The sequence below is a fragment of the Lynx canadensis genome, chromosome D1 (assembly GCF_007474595.2).
Source record: "Lynx canadensis isolate LIC74 chromosome D1, mLynCan4.pri.v2, whole genome shotgun sequence".
Classification (NCBI taxonomy): Eukaryota; Metazoa; Chordata; class Mammalia; order Carnivora; family Felidae; genus Lynx; species Lynx canadensis.
The window spans coordinates 62,197,118-62,213,725 of record NC_044312.2 but is presented as its reverse complement, the minus strand read 5'-3'; the positions used below and the strand labels follow the sequence as shown (position 1 = coordinate 62,213,725).

The window sequence follows — 16,608 nt, the reverse complement described above, 5'->3', positions numbered from 1 at the left end:
TAGACTTTTCCTGCTCTTTCTAACTCTGTATTGCTCTCCACAGTTGCGTCTCACACACATAGAACAGACTGGGCCCGGACTGTGGCAAACAGGGAGGCCCAGGATGCAGCCTGGTCATCAAGATCTCATCTTTCCCCATCACTCTGACCAGCCAGGGCCAGATTACTGAAAGGTTGCTCTGAGTGGGGCCTTTTGTATAGCGCATGACGCTAAGCAGGAACTCCATGTTTGCTGAAGGAATGAAGACAGGAGGGCCTGAGGAAATGGCACAATATGAGTAAAAGAGCACACAGCTCTGGAAATTGATGTGCTTTCTGACCTGGAGACTAACACCTAAATCTTGAGAGAGCTGCTGGTTCTGGGAGGGAAGGCAGTGGACTACCCCATGCTGCCCACCTAAGCTCTTTCTCCTGTCTGCTCACGTGCCGAGCCTTCCCCTGCTCTCCCGGCTAGATCCCCTCACTAGTTTTCATTGGCAGAATATAGGAAGATGACCCCAGCACTAGTTGTCGTGCTTCAGGCTCTGTGTTCTTTCATACTTCCTCCTTTCCATCCCTCTTTCCATAACGTTCTAGTAACACCCACCTGCGCAGTGATTCAGGATAGGTTTTCTGCTCCAGGTAGCTTAGGGTTCCCAACTCATTCCTGTCATACCTCCCTAACCTCTGTGGCTCCTCTGGGACAGAGGCTAGGCCACAGGAGCTGATGGAGAATGGATCCCAGGCCGTGAGCAGGGAGTCAGAAGGTGAAAATCTGTAAAGCAAGATGAAGGTATGGTCTCTCATCAAGGATTGCCCAAGAGAGTCCAAGGCATTTCTTCCTGGAGCCATCCATTCACTTAAGCTCTCTCATCCTTTCCCTAGGAGGAAAAGTAGAGACTTCATATGCCTTTCTCTAGTAGGTATTATGTGCTGGGCAAAGGGCTATAAAGGACGGGATGCATTAGCAAATGGCCTTTATGCTGAATGTCTATGATATCTGAATTGGGGTTGCAATGACAAGTAGGAAAATAATAAGGGATACAAATTTCTCAATGGGAAAATGCAGTCTTCATAGGAATCTGACATCCTCTTAGGTATTTGGGGGTTTGAGACTCACCACTGCCTGGGAAGTTATCAGTAGACACAGTGGAAGAGAAAGGGGTAATTTCTGGTGGCCAGCCCTAGGAACACTGAGCTATGACTCAGGACCAACTCTTCCTTTTCTTTAGGGTACCCCAGGTACCAGGCCCAGAGGACCAGAGGCTTGACAAGGAGATATTGGGAGGGGGCTCTCTTGAAGGACAGGGAGTGGAGGCTGCTGACATCCGGAGCTTGAATTAGCAGATACATTTGAATACTAGTTGGGTGGGATGGAAACATATAGAGTGCTCAGAACAGTGAGGAGGACAGACTTCTAGGTGTGAGGGAGGGCACAGAGCAGAGCAGCCAGCACTGTGCTGCTGAAGCAATCCCCCCAGGTTCACAGCTTGGCCTGCATCCAAGGTCACTTAATTAAATAAATGGCTTCTGTCCTGGAGATGGAGCAGGTAGGGTTACATTTTCCTCTAGAGTATTCCTCCCTTAAAGCTGAGGGAAAGACCATAGTCCCTCCTGAAAGAGACCCATCCCAAGGCCCCCTCAGTGTGTCTCAGGTTAGTCTTAATCTATGTGGACAGGAGGGCCCAGCAGATGGAGGACAGATCTCAGCTTGAGAACACGACGAGAAAGATCTTGTTTGTGTAAAAAAGTCACTTCCAGCCCTTCTCTGGAAGCACAAACACACTTTCAGCCCTTCTCTGGAAGCACAGCCCTCTCCTCCCATGCCCCGCCCTGTCCCTTTCCAACCCCCCTCACACCCTCAGAACTTTCAGATGATGAAATCCTTATCTCTCCTACTGAGACCATTCACATGGACAAGAGATAAAAGCCTAGGGGAACTCATAGGTCTTGCTCCCCTCCTGCAGCAGATGCAACATGCAGTCTTCCTTGGCTCTCCTGATAACCATCCTACTGCTGCCTCTGGCACTCCCAGGGCAGCCTCAGGTACAGGCAGAGGATGGAGGGATCTCAAGTGGGTGAAGAGATGGTTCTGGGTTTTGGACTGGCTTCCCTCACCGCTCTGATCCATTTCAAGAAGCCCCAGGTTCTGAGAGAGAGTGAAGGTGGAGAGACCCAGGGACATCTGAAAGGAGGATGGGATACCCAATATGCTCTGATTGTTGCTCTGATTGTTGTCAGGCATAGGGTGACAGAGGGAAAACAAGGATGAACTCTGGGCTGTACATCCTGCTCTTTTATGAGGCATCATTTCCTGCAGAAATATGCCACCTTTTTCTTGTATGAAGGATGCTGGAACTAAGGAAGGACAACCTGGGCTATTGTAAGCATGCACCCTTTGTGTCATGATCCCCAAAAGCTAAACCACTGGGCTGGAGTTGCAGACTGAAGACACAGCCAAATTAACTCCCAGGGCCACAGAAGATATGTGTGGGACTATTCAGAGAAGGACAGTGGCCACACATCTTGATTCTTGAAAAATCTATAAGGAAACCCTAGATGGTTCTTTTTTTTTCTTTTTTTTTTTTTTTACATTCTGAGAACCTCTGGTTTTTCAACTACAAAATAAAGAATTCAAGTCATACCCTCCTGTGTTCTTGGGAATGCTAAATATCAGTCCAGACTTTGGTGCCTAATGGTGCTGTTAATATTCATTCCCTTCTTTGACAATTTGGAACTCTCTGTTCCTGCTGTCTTCAAGACAAAGTGAACTTGTGGGAATCTACTTATGTCCAGAGTAGAGGTACTGCGGCCACCAAGCTAGTCCCAGAACATTTCTTTTCAGATCATCTTTCCTCTTTTCCACAGAGCCTCAGAGAAGAGTCTACTCCCAGTTCTGTGAACTGCAGCCAGACCCAGTCAGTGCATGAGGTAGGGTGAGGATGGTTCCACCAGTAGGAGCTGGAAGGAGACTATATTTCAGCTCTGGGAAATCAAGGGAAGGATCAAACTCACGACAGAAGGAGACTTAGACAGTCATGAACACTCTCCTGTGCAAAGAGGTCTCTTCTCAGACTCTCCAGAGTAGGGTCAGCTCTTCTGCTTCATGTTCCCAAACCGTGCACTGTGCTCCAATGTATTTCATTATGCTTAACGTGCCTGTGATCTTGCTTGCTTTTGCAGCTGGTGCCAGGCTCTATGGGTAAGGATGGCCTGTGCCATTGTGTGGTTCACCTGGCCAATGACCTCATTCCCCTGAAGAAGCTGGAGCAGCTACAGAGTACAGCCCAGGAGCTCATGGACAAGTATGATCAGGAGCTCTTGAGGGTGAGTGCTGGAGCTATGGGTTGAGGCTGGGAGTTACATGAGCACATTCTCTCCTGCATCCAGCATGAGGATGAGCTGGGCCAGTAGAGAAATTCCTGGAGAAAGCATAGCCCTCATCTTTGAGATGAATCCTGAGTGTGAAGGAAAAAATTAGGTATTGTCCTTGGGATTCTCAGAGGCCATCACCATACAGAGGGGTTTGTGGAGGATGTGCTTTCCCTACATTAACAGGCCAATTTGTGGGTATAAGTGCAGTGGGAGATGGGAAGAGGTTAGAGAAGAAGAAGGAAGTGGAATGGCCAGTGGAAAGGAGACAGAAAAGAGTTTGAATTGAGCTAAAATAGGGGCAATATCTGGAGAGACTTGTGGACCAGGCTAGTGAGCTTGGAATTGATGCTGTCAGTAGAGTGAGGAGTGAATGGAAATGTGGCATCCAGCATGTGATGTGGGCAGTTGCTTTTTGTAATAGGCACTTGGGGAAGGTTGATGAGAGAAGGCCTGAAAGCTAGCTGTCTGTGTCCATTCATTCACTCACCAAGACACTCCTGAGAATGTGGCTGTAATCAGGAAAGGGGAGAGAGAACCTGGGTATACAGAGGAGAGAGTCATTTTTTTCTGTAGCAAAGAGGGACACAATGTCTTCAGCTATGAAATGGAAATAACACTAATGCTCACCTCAAGAGCTGTTTTTGTTTTTGTTGTTGTTTTTGTTTGTTTGTTTGTTTTTTACTTACATCCAAATTATTTTATTTATTTATTTATTTTTTCAATATATGAAATTTATTGTCAAATTGGTTTCCATACAACACCCAGTGCTCATCCCAAAAGGTGCCCTCCTCAATACCCATCACCCACCCTCCCCTCCCTCCCACCCCCCATCAACCCTCAGTTTGTTCTCAGTTACTTACATCTAAATTAGTTAACATATAGTATAATAATGATGATTTCAGGAACAGAATTTAGTGATTCATCACTTACATATAACACCCAGTGTTCATCCCAACAAGTGCCCTCCTAATTCCTGTCACCCATTTAGCCTTTCCCCCCACCCAAAACCCCTCCAGCAACCCTCAGTTTGTTTTCTGTATTTAAGAGTCTTTTTGGTTTGTCTCCCTCTCTGTTTTTATCTTTTTTCTTCCCTTCTCTTTGTTCATCTCTTGTTTTTTAAATTTCACATACGAGTGAAATAATATATTTGTCTTTCTCTGCTGATTTATTTCACTTAGCATAATACATTCTAGTTCCATACACACTGTTGCAAATGGCGAGATTTCATTCTTTTTGATCACCAAGTAAAATTCCATTGTATATATATACCATATCTTCTTCATCCATTCATCAGTTGTTGGACATTTGGGCTCTTTCCATACTTTGGCTATTGTCGATAGCGCTGCTATAAACATTGGGGTGCATATACTCCTTCAAATTAGCACTCCTGTATCCTTTGGATAGGTACCTAGTAGCGCAATTGCTGGGTTGTAAGGGAGTTCTATTTTTAATTTTGAGGAACCTCCACACTGTTCTCTAGAGTGGCTGCACCAGTTTGCATTCCCACCAGCAGTGTAAAAGGGTTCCTTTTTTTCTGCATCCTCACCAACATCCATTGTTGGCTGAGCTATTAATTTTAGCTATTCTGGCAGGTGTGAGGTAATATCTCATTGTGGTTTTGATTTATATTTCCCTGTTGATGAGTGATGTTGAGCATCTTCTCACGTGTCTGTTGGCCATCTGGTTGTTTTCTTTGGAAAAGTGTCTTTTCATGTCTTTTTCCCATTTCTTCACTGGATTATTTATTTCTGGGGTGTTGAATTTAGTAAGTTCTTTGTAGATGTTGGGTGCTAACCCTTTATCTGATATGTCATTTGTAAATATCTTCTCCCATTCTGTCAGTTACTTCTAGTTTTGTTGATTGTTTCCTTCACCATGCAAAAGCTTTTTATCTTGATGAGGACTCAATAGTTCATTTTGCTTTTGTTTCCCTGGCCTCTGGAGACATGCTGAGTAAGAAGTTGCTGTGGCTGAGGTCAAAGAGGTTGTTGTCTGATTTCTTCTCTAGGATTTTGATGGCTCCTTGTCTTAAGTTTAGGTCTTTCATCCATTTTGAGTTTGTTTTTGTGTATGGTGTAAGAAAGTGGTCCAGGTTCATTCTTCTGCATGTTGCTGTCCAGTTTTCCCAGCACCACTTGCTGAAGAGACTGTGTTTTCTCCATTGGATATTCTTTCCTGCTTTGTCAAAGATTAGTTGGCCATATGTTTGTGGATCCATTTCTGGGTTCTCTATTCTGTTCCATTGATCTATGTGTCTGTTTTTGTGCCAGTACCATAGCGTCTTGATGATCGTAGCTTCATAATACCGCATGAAGTCCAGAATTATAATGTCTCCAGCTTTAGTTTTCTTCTTCAGGATTGCTTTGGCTATTTGGGGTCTTTTCTGGTTCCATACAAATTTTAGGATTGTTTGTTCTAGCTCTGTGAAGACTGCTGGTGTTATTTTGAAAAGGATTGCATTGAATATGAAGATTCCTCTGAGTAGTATCGATATTTTAACAATATTTGTTCTTTCAATCCATGAGCATGGAGTGTTTTTCCAGTTTTTTGTGTCTTCTTCAATTTCTTTCATAAGCTTTCTATAGTTTTCAGTGTAGATTTTCACTTCCTTAGTTAAGTTTATTCCTAGGTATTTTATAGTTTTTGGTGCAATTATAAATGGGATTGATACATTTATTTCTCTTTCTGCTGCTTCATTATTGGTGAATAGAAATGCAACTGATTTCTGTGCAGTGATTTTATATCCTGCGACTTTGCAGAATTAATGGATCAGTTCTAGTAGTTTTTTGGTGGAGTCTTTTGGGTTTTTCATATGGAGTATTATGTCATTTGTGAACAGTGTAAGTTTGACTTCCTCCTTGCTGATTTGGATGCCTTTTATTTCTTTGTGTTTTCTGATTACTGAGGCTAGGACTTCTAACACTATGTTGAATAACAGTGGTGAGAGTGGACATCCTTATTGTGCTCCTGAAATTAGTGGGAAAACTATGTTTTTCCCCATTGAGGATGATATTAACTGTGGGTTTTTCATATATGGCCTTTATGATCTTGAGGTATGATCTTTTTACCCCAACTTTCTTCAGGGTTTTTATAAAGAAAGGGTGTTGTATTTTATCAAATGCTTTCTCTGCATCTATTGAAAGGATAATGTGGCTCTTATCCTTTCTTCTATGTGAAAGTATAATGTGATGTATAATATTGATTGATTTGTGGATATTGAGCCAGCCCTACATTAAGGAATAAATCTCACTTGATCGTGTTGAATAGTTCTTTTAACATATTGTTGGATTCGGTTTGCTACTATCTTGTTGAGAATTTATGCATCCATGTTCATCAGGGAAATTGGTCTACAGTTCTCCTTTTTAGTGGGTCTTTGTCTGGTTTTGGAATCAAGGTAATGTTAGCCTCATAAATGAATTTGGAAATTTTTCTTCCATTCTATTTTTTGGAACAGCTTCACAAGAATAGGTATTAACTCTTGCTTCAATGTTTGGTAGAATTCCCCTGGAAAACTATCTGGCCCTGGACTCCTTTGTTGGGAGATTTTTGATTACTGGTTTAATTTTTTTACTGGTTATGGGTCTGTTCAAATTTTCTATTTCTTCCTGTTTCAGTTTTGGTAGTGTATATGTTTCTAGGAATTTGTCCATTGCTTCCAGATTGCCCAATTCATTGGCATATAATTGCTCATAATATTCTCTTATTGTAGTTTGTATTTCTGTGGTGTTGGTTGTGATCTCTCATCTTTCATTTGTTATTTTATTTATATGGGTCCTGTGCTTTTTCTTTTTGATCAATCTGAGTAGGAGGTTATTAATTTTTTAAATTCTTTTGTTAATTCTTTCAGCTCCTGGTTTCGTTGATCTGTTCTACTTTTTTTTTAAATTTTAGTATCATTGATTTCTGCTCTAATCTTTAGTATTTCCTTTATTCTGCTGTTTTTGCTGTTCTTTTTCTAGCTGTTTTAGGTGTAAGGTTAGGTTATGTATTTGAGACCATTCTTCCTTTAGGAAGGCCTAGATTGCTACATACTTCCCTCTTATGACCAGCTTTGCTGCATCTTAGAGATTATGGACTGTTGTGTTTACATTTTCATCGGCTTCCATGAACTTTTTAATTTCCTCTTTAAATTCCTGCTTGACCCATTCGTTTTTTAGTAGGATGTTCTTTAATCTCCAAATATTCATGGTCTTTCCAAGTTTTTTCTTGTGGTTCATTTTGAGTTTCATATCATTGTGGCCTGAAAATATGCAAGGTATGATCTTGATCTTTTTTACTTCTTGAGGGCTGATTTGTGACCCAGTATGTGATCTATTCTGGAGAATGTTCCATGGGCACTTGAGAAGAATGTGTATTCTGCTGCTTTAGGATGAAATGTTCTGAATATATCTGTTAAGTCCATTTAGTCCAGTATGTCATTCAAAGCCATTGTTTCCTTGTTGATTTTCTGCTTATGTGATCTGTCCATTGTTGTAAGTGAGGTATTGAGGTCCCCTACAATTATAGTATTATTATCAATGAGTTTCTTTATGTTTGTAATTAATTGATTTATATATTTGGGTGTTCTACATTGGGGCCATAAATATTTACAATTGTTATATCTTCTTGGTGGTTAGACCCCTTAATTATGATATAATGCCCTTCTTCATCTCTTGTTACAGTCTTTATTTTAAAATCTAGTTTGTTGGATATAAGTATGGCTACTCCAGCTTTCTTCTGATGACCATCAGCATGATAGATGGTTCTCCATCCCCTCACTTTCAATCTGCAGGTGTCTTTAGGTCTAAATTGAGTCTCTCATAAGCAGCATATAGATGGGTCTAGTTTTCTTATCCATTCTGATATCCTAGGTCTTTTTTTACATTTTACTTTTAATTTTTTAAAATTTACATCCAAATTAGCTAGCATACAGTGAAATAATGATTTCAGGAGTATATTCCTTAGTGCCTCTTACCCATTCAGCGCATCCCCCCTCCCACAGCCCCTCCAGTAACCCTCAGTTTGTTCTCCATATTTATGAGTCTCTTCTGTTTTGTCACCCTCCTTGTTTTTATATTATTTTTGTTTCCCTTGCCTTGTGTTCATCTGTTTTGTCTCTTAAAGTCCTCATGTGACTGAAGTCATATGATTTTTGTCTTTCTCTGACTGACTAATTTCACTTAGCATAATACTCTCCAGTTCCATCCATGTAGTTGCAAATGGCAAGATTTCATTCTTTTTGATTGCCAAGGAATACCCCATTGTGTGTGTGTGTGTGTGTGTGTGTGTGTGTGTATACCACAATTTTTAATCCATTCATCCATCGATGGACATTTGGGCTCTTTCCATACTTTGGCTATTGTTGATAGTGCTGCCATAAACATGGGGATGCATTGTCCGTTCGAAGCAGCACACCTGTATCCTGTAAATAAATACCTAGTAGTGCAATTTCTGGGTCGTAGGGTAGTTCTATTTTTAGTTTTCTGAGGAACTTCCATACTATTTTCCAGCGTGGCTGCACCAGCTTGCATTCCCACAACAATGTAAAAGAGATCCTCTTTCTCTGCATCCTCGCCAATGTCTGTTGTTGCCTGAGTTGTTAATGTTAGCCATTCTGACCCGCGTAAGGTGGTATCTCATTGTGGTTTTGATTTGTATTTCCCTGATGATGAGTGATGTTGAGCATTTTTTCATGTGTTGGTTGGCCATCTGGATGTCTTCTTTGGAGAAGTGTCTATTCATGTCTTTTGCCCATTTCTTCACTGGATTATTTGTTTTTTGGGTGTTGAGTTTAATAAGTTCTTTATAGATTTTGGATACTAATCCTTTACCTGATATGTCATTTGCAAATATCTTCTCTGATTCTGTTGGTTGCCTTTTAGTTTTTCTGATTGTTTCCTTCAATGTGCAGAAGCTTTTTATTTTGATGAGGTCCCAGTAGTTCATTTTTGCTTTTGTTTCCCTTGCCTCTGGAGATGTGTTGAGTAAGAAGTTGCTGTGGCCAAGATCAAAGAGGTTTTTGCCTGATTTCTTCTCGAGGATTTGGATGGCTTCCTGTCTTATATTGAGGTCTTTCATCCATTTTGAGTTTATTTTTGTGTATGGTGTAAGAAAGTGGTCCAGGTTCACTCTTCCAGTACCACTTGCTGAAGAGACTGTCTTTATTCCATTGGATATTCTTTCCTGCGTTGTCAAAGATTAGGTGGCCATATGTTTGTGGGTCCATTTCTGGGTTCCCTATTTTGTTCCATTGATCTGAGTATCTGTTCTTGTGCCAGTACCATACTGTCTTGATGATTACAGCTTTGTAGTATGGCTTGAAGTCTGGGATTGTGATGCCTCCTGCTTTGGTTTTCTTTTTCAAGATTGCTTTGGCTCCGATAGCCTATGTCTTTTGATTGGAGCACTTAGTCCAGTGACAATTAGAGTGAGTACTGAAAGATATGAATTTAGTGTTATGTGTAGAGTTGGTGATGTTCAATGGTCCTTTCTAGTCTTTGTTGCTTTGGGTCTTTTTTGTTTTGTTTTGTTTTGTCTTTTCTCCACTCAGAGAGTCCCTCTTAAAATTTCTTGCAGGGCTGTTTAGTGGTCACGAATTTCTTTAGTGTTTGTCTCAGAAACTATATTTCCTTCTATTTTGAATGACAGCCTTGCAGAATAAAGAATTCTTGGCTTTGGGGCGCCTGGGTGGCGCAGTCGGTTAAGCGTCCGACTTCAGCCAGGTCACGATCTCGCGGTCCGGGAGTTTGAGCCCCGTGTCAGGCTCTGGGCTGATGGCTCGGAGCCTGGAGCCTGTTTCCAATTCTGTGTCTCCCTCTATCTCTGCCCCTCCCCTGTTCATGCTCTGTCTCTCTCTGTCCCCAAAATAAATAAACGTTGAAAAAAAAAAAAGAATTCCTGGCTTCATATTTTTTTCATTTAGCATGTAGAATATATCCTGCCACTCCTTTCTGGCCTAACAAGTTTCTGTGGATAGGTCTACTGTGAAACTTATCTGTCTTTCCTTGTAGTTTAAGGATTTTTTTCCTTTGCTGCTTTTATAATTCTTTCCTTGTCTGTGTTTTGTGAATTTCACTATGATATGCCTTGTTGATGGTCAGTTTTTATTTAATCTGATGGGAGTCTCTAGGTTTCTTGAATTTTGATGTCTGTGTCCTTTCACAGATTAGGAAAGTTTTCCGGTATAATTTGCTCACATTAACCTTCTTCCTCCTTTTCTCTCTATTCATCTTCTGGGACTCCTGTGATTCAGATTTTATTCCTTAACAGGTGACTGAGTTCTCTAAGTCTTGTGTCATGCTCTTTTGCCCTTGTTTCTCTTCTTTTCTGCTTCATTATTCTCCAGAATTTTATCTTCTATATCGCTGATTCATTGCTTTGTTTCATCCATCCTTGCCATTGTGACATCTATTCGAGATTGCATCTCAGTTATAGCATGTTCAATTTCAGCCTGAGTAGATTTTACTTCTTTTATCTCTGCAGAAAGGGATTCTCTGGTGTCTTCTATGCTCTTTCAACCCCAGATGGTATTTTTATTATCATGGTTCTAAATTCTAGTTCAGACATCTTACTTATATTTGTGTTGATTAAGTCCCTTGGTGTTATTTTTCGTGTTCTTTCTTTTGGCATGAATTCCTTCATTTTTGTCATTTTGGAGGAAGAAAAAATTAATAAAATAAAAAATAAAAATTGAAAAATTAAATACACAATAAAAAATCAAATAAAAGAACTAGATCCTAGGTGTGTTTCAGTCTGATTATTGAAAGAATATTGAAAAAAGGGAAAGGAGAGAAGAAAAGTGTAAGAAAAAAATTTAAAAATTAAAAAATATTTATAGAATAAAATAAAATAAAGAAAATGAAATACAATAAAAAATTTAAATAAAAATAAAATAAAGTAAAAAACTATAAATAAAAATTTCACTTTCTGTACCCAACAAAGAAAAGAAAGAAAAAAGAAAACAACTTAAGCAAAAACAGAAGCAAAGAAAGTGAACAAATAAATGAACCAGCAAACACAATGAAACCCCAATGAAGTTACATCCAGTTTCCCCTAGAACTTAAACTAAGCACTCTAGTGGCTCCATGGTGTAATGGCTCCATTATCCACTAGGTGATGCTGCTTATCTTACTGGGGTGGATCATTGTGCATGTGTAGGATAGGTGGAAATGGCTTCACCCAACTCCCTAGTCTGTGGCACAGGAAATTCCCTCTCTGACTGACCCATGATAAAGCATCCCTCCTTTGTCTCAGGACTTCATTCACTCCTGTCTCTACCCTGTCTGTGTCCAAGCCATCTGCCTGCCAGATGGCACCTTCCTCCAGAGTTTTATTTCAGATGGGGTTGTTTCAAAATACAACACTTCAGAGACCCCTTCACTTGGTCCCACTGACTCTCTGTAGGAGGGTCTTGCTGAGCAATGGCTGGGTGCCAGCTAGCCCCAGAAAATGTTTGTGTGATCCTGCAGCAGCAGAGGTTCAGAGATGGTGACAAATCACAGCACACAGCCGGCTCCAGGTTTCACCATACTCTGGGGTCTTTGTCCCAATACTCTCAAATGTGGCTCCTCTCCAGGGTCCCCTGGAACCTTTGCTGTGGGGAGGCCATTTGGCCTCTACCAAATGCTCTCCAAGCAGGGGAACTGCTTCTCCCCCTGTGGCAAACGGACCCGTCAGACCCCACTGCTTGCTCCTGGGAATTTGCCCAGCTTCCTCATCAGAGTGCCACCAGGTACTGAGCTCCAGAACTTCAGACTCAGCAATCCACTGTTTGTAGAATCCTGGTGGTATTGACACCCTCTCTTTTCTCCCCATCAATGGTTTTGGGGAACAGGTTTCTTGTTCAGTCCCCTGCGAGTGTTTTCACTCTTTCTTTCTCTTTCTCTCCAGCTACTTTTGCAGGGAATGCTTTCTTGCACCATGCCAATGTTTTGCACTCTCTCCCTTTCTCTTTCTCTCTCTGTCTTCTCTCTGCAAAAATAGCTCCCTACCCCCCAAGGCTTTTCTCCCCCAAGTTCACCTCTCTACACTGTGTACCTGGCAAGTTCTGTGACTTAAGTTATGCAGGTGGTTGCATTAATCCTCAGATCAACTTCCTAGGTGTTCAAAATGGTTTGGTGCTGATCTAGCTGCGTTTCAGGGATGAGATAAGCTCAGGGTCTTCATGCTGCTCCACCATTTTAACTTCTCTCAAGGGCTGTTAATGGAACAAAATAAAATGACAGATCCAAGACAGTATTTTTTAGGCTACGTGGCACTGAGGGCATGCAAATAAAAGAAAAAAGTCATGGATGTTGAGGTTTGGGGGAACTGCCTGTCCATGCCTCCAGACCCAGGTCAGTGAGTACACATGCACCACTGAAGGTCAGGATAACCAGGTCTTGGAAATGAACGGTGCCCTGAAGTCCAGGATTCCCACTACCCTTGCTTCCTCCTAGGAGGCCCCAATCTACAACCTGCTGTGCCTGCAGCTGGAGAGACCACAGGAGTTGGTGACCTGGCTTATGGCCAAGGGAGGACTTAGTGAGGCTGAGAGCCTCTTCTCTTAATTCCAGAGCCATATACATAGATAGATTAGAGAATACCTCTGCCTCCATAGTCTCCTGTCTTACTTAATTTCATAAATTTGATGATTTACCAAATCACTTATTTCTGGAGGAAAAAAAGACACAGAGCTGAGCAATATGGAAGGCTGACATCAGTTCTTAAGAACAGTCTGTGACCCATATCCTTGACATCTCATTTCCACAGGTGGCTAATGCCAGCCTCATACTCAAGCTTCTGGCTGACTCAGACCAGCACGATCTCTGTGCTCTTCGTCAGGAGGTGGATAGTCTCAAGGACCAGCTAAGAGAGTGTGAGAGGGAGAAGCAAGAAGTGGCCTCTGGACACTCTGGTCCACCCCTGCCCCCCGGTGAGGCCTCAGACTGAATTTCTGAAAATTTCTTCTCCCCAAAGATGGTTTGGGAATGCAGCGTTGGTTATGGCATACTGAGGGGTGGGCAGTGAATGTCTTGATGTAGAATAAATCTTTCATTTCCTTGTTTGGTGCATCATTAAGCAATGCAGACAGAGATAGGTATAGTCTCACATATAGGCATCCTAGTAAACATAGATATATATAAATACACCTAAAATCAGACATATACACTAACCTCTATTTGTGCAAAGTCAAGCCTGCTTATACACCTATGCATGTCTTCAGATGTACGGACACATGCTGAAACACACACATAGCTATTACACTTTCATAGCCCTCTCCCTGTGGGCTTTGTGCTTCACTCCTAGTTTCTACCTTGCCTGCTCTCTTTCCAGGCTCTTGTGACCATGGAGGCCTCCAGAAAGTCAGCAGACCCTTTGTGGTGCAACTCAATTGGAGAGGCTTTGCACACAAGGCAGGTACCTGGGGTCGAGACTCAGCACCCAATCCAGACTCTTCCCTCTACTGGGTGGCCCCTATGACTACAGACAACAGGTAAGTTCAGGATGGTTTCTCTTTTGTACCCAGGTTCATTCCAAATGTTTGCTACCCTACCCTAACGGGATTCTTTATGGCCCCAGCACAACTTCCTCTCTCTGTTTTAGGTATGCCCCTGGACAAACTTAACCTAGGTCTGACAGGTCACGTTCTAGAGCTCCTCTCATGATTAAGAATGCCACAGATGGCTGTGATATCCTTCTTGAACCTGCTGTCTGAAATTTCTAAACCCATTGTAATCCAAACTGGTTCTATTGGTAGTCTGATCTTATCTCAAGAACAAACTGTTCTCTACCTGGGCTTCAGAATCCTAGGTTCTTCTCAGAAGAAATTTAGAAGATGAACTTGACTTTACTTGGGACTTGGACTCAGACAGGGTTGAGTTTGAATCTGAGTACTGCCACATAAGATAAGTGAACTTGGAGAAGTACATGAATGTCTCAGACCCATTCTAGCCATCTGGAAGGTGAGGATAGTTAAATTAGAGAATATCACATGAGATTTTATAAAAAAAAGTGTGGACAGCATTGTCGGTGTTGATAAATGTTTGTTTGTTTGTTTGTTTGTTTTAGATGAAAGGATAGCTAATTGAATCAAGGAGTAAATGAATGAGCCCTTAAATAAACTGGCAGCCTGGTTAGGAAGCTAGATGCAACTCACAGGCAGGGTGTTTAAAGGTAGTCTATATAGGAATATGACAAAGATCCAACTGAGTAGGACACCACAGGAGGGAAGGATGAACGTGGCTTAAACCTGTCATTGAAGAGCTCAGTGGAAGCTCATCTCAGAAAGATTAGTGTTACTGATAATATTGCTCCCAATTCCTATAGGCACTTGCAGCATATGAAGCACAATTTATGTGTCTTTGCTTTTTAAATCTTCTCCAAATCTCTGTGGTAAAGGAAGACTTACTGACCAAGGCCAAGCAGTGACAACACTCATCATTCAGGAATTATTTATTTATTTATTTATTTGTAAAAGTTTATTTATTTATTTTGAGAGATGGAGAGAGACTGTGTGCAAGCAGGGAAGGGGCAGAGAGAGAAGGAGACAGAGAATCCCAAGCAGGCTCTGAGCTGTCAACGCAGAGCCTGATGTAGGGCTCAAACTCACAAACCATGAGAAAATGACCTGAGCTGAGATCAAGAGTCAGATACTTAACTGACTGACCCACTCAGGCACCTCATTCAGGGATAATATAAAGGAGTTTCCAAAGTGACCTCAATGAGCATAAATCTCTCCAAATCCAGCTCCAGAACTATGATCTACCACAGGACATTGTCTCAGGGACGGGTGGAGGGGGCATCCATAAGGAAGAGCATCCATAAAGAAGAAAAGAATAATAACCATCACTTGTTGATTGCTTACTTTGAGATAAATATTCTAATTGTTTTATTTGCATTATTTCGGTCAGTCCCGACAATCAATGAGATAGAATCTTTTTTTTCTTTTAATGGATTTTAATTATGAGCTGAGGGACTTTGAGCAAATTACTCAGTCTTTCTGAGACCCAGTCTTCAAATCTGTGGGGATAAAACCTACTTTATGGTACTTTCACTATAATTAACTGAGATAATGCACGCACAGTGTCCATGAGACATTGTTGCATTTGATGTTAATGTTATTACTGTTACTGATTTTTTACAGTTATTTTTTGTCACAGTATGTTATAAGCAGAAGAGAGATTACCAATCAGTTCTGTATGATTCCAAAGTTCCAACTATTAATTTGAACACTAGCCTGCTCATTTTTATTAGCATTGTGAACCCTGATAATTCTGGTGTGGGGCTTGGCCTAGGTACTTTGACTACTACCAGATGTACAAGTCCTATGATGACCTGGTATTGATGAAGAACTATGAGAAGAGGTCATTTGGCTATGGTGATGGCAGTGGTAACACCGTGTATGAAAACTTCATGTACTTCAACTACTATGGCACACGTGACATTGCCAAGCTGAATCTTTCCTCCAACACCCTGGTGCTACGACGCCCATTGCCCAGCGCCACCTACAACAACCGCTTCTCCTATGTTGGTGTGCCCTGGAAAGATTTAGATTTTGCTGGTGATGAGAAGGGACTGTGGGTGCTCTATGCCACCGAGGAGAGCAAGGGAAACCTGGTTGTAAGCCGCCTCAATACCAGCACCTTAGAAGTGGAGAAAACCTGGCAAACCAACCAGTACAAGCCAGCCATGTCAGGAGCCTTCATGGCCTGTGGAGTGCTGTATGCCCTACGCCCACGGAGCACCCACCAGGAAGAGATCTTCTATGCTTTTGATACCAACACTGGGCGGGAGCGCCATCTCAGCATCCTGCTGGATAAGATGCTGGAAACACTGCATGGTATCAATTACTCCCCCTTGGATCACAAGCTCTATGTCTACAATGATGGCTATCTGATCAATTATGATCTCAGCTTCCAGATGCTGAAGCATAAGCCATCAAAACTGCCAGCTGAAAAGTTCTCTTGGTTTCCTATTGCACCAAAGCCTGTCAAACCCAACAAAGCATCTAGTCCCTGAGACCCCTGGGGCAGAGTATTGGGGGAAGCATATGTCCTCCTCCTCACCATCCAGATGGATCACTCCCCACACCCCCCCACAAATGGCCATCAGTCCTACTGATTGAGAAGTGTTGATTATATTTTTATGATTGATCATTCTTTATAATTGACAATTCTGTATGACTAATGACTCAATCACATTAAAGTTCTTTTTAGTAATGGTCTAGGTGGATTTGATTGGGGTTTGATTGGGAAACAAGCACCAACCCTAACAAGACACCTCTTTACTAGAAATC

At 41.7% G+C, this 16,608-nt stretch overlaps 1 protein-coding gene across 1 annotated transcript; it reads left to right on the top strand.

Moving 5' to 3' along the window:
* The first annotated feature begins 1,955 nt into the window (after positions 1-1,955).
* LOC115526294 (olfactomedin-4-like) lies at positions 1,956-16,331 on the top strand. Its single transcript, XM_030333743.1, has 6 exons — positions 1,956-2,024; positions 2,847-2,909; positions 3,162-3,305; positions 13,083-13,245; positions 13,647-13,806; positions 15,608-16,331. The coding sequence occupies exons 1-6, from the start codon at positions 1,956-1,958 to the stop codon at positions 16,329-16,331; spliced, it is 1,323 nt and encodes a 440-aa protein (XP_030189603.1).
* Positions 16,332-16,608: the final 277 nt, after the last annotated feature.

What these genes read in the sequence shown, in the direction of transcription:
- LOC115526294 (XM_030333743.1), top strand. Translation starts at nt 1,956, where the DNA reads ATGCAGTCTTCCTTGGCTCTCCTGATAACCATCCTACTGCTGCCTCTG. An exon ending in AGACCCAGTCAGTGCATGAG is followed by an intron (nt 2,910 to 3,161) that starts GTAGGGTGAGGA and finishes TTGCTTTTGCAG; the next exon opens with CTGGTGCCAGGCTCTATGGG. An exon ending in TGGTCCACCCCTGCCCCCCG is followed by an intron (nt 13,246 to 13,646) that starts GTGAGGCCTCAG and finishes CTCTCTTTCCAG; the next exon opens with GCTCTTGTGACCATGGAGGC.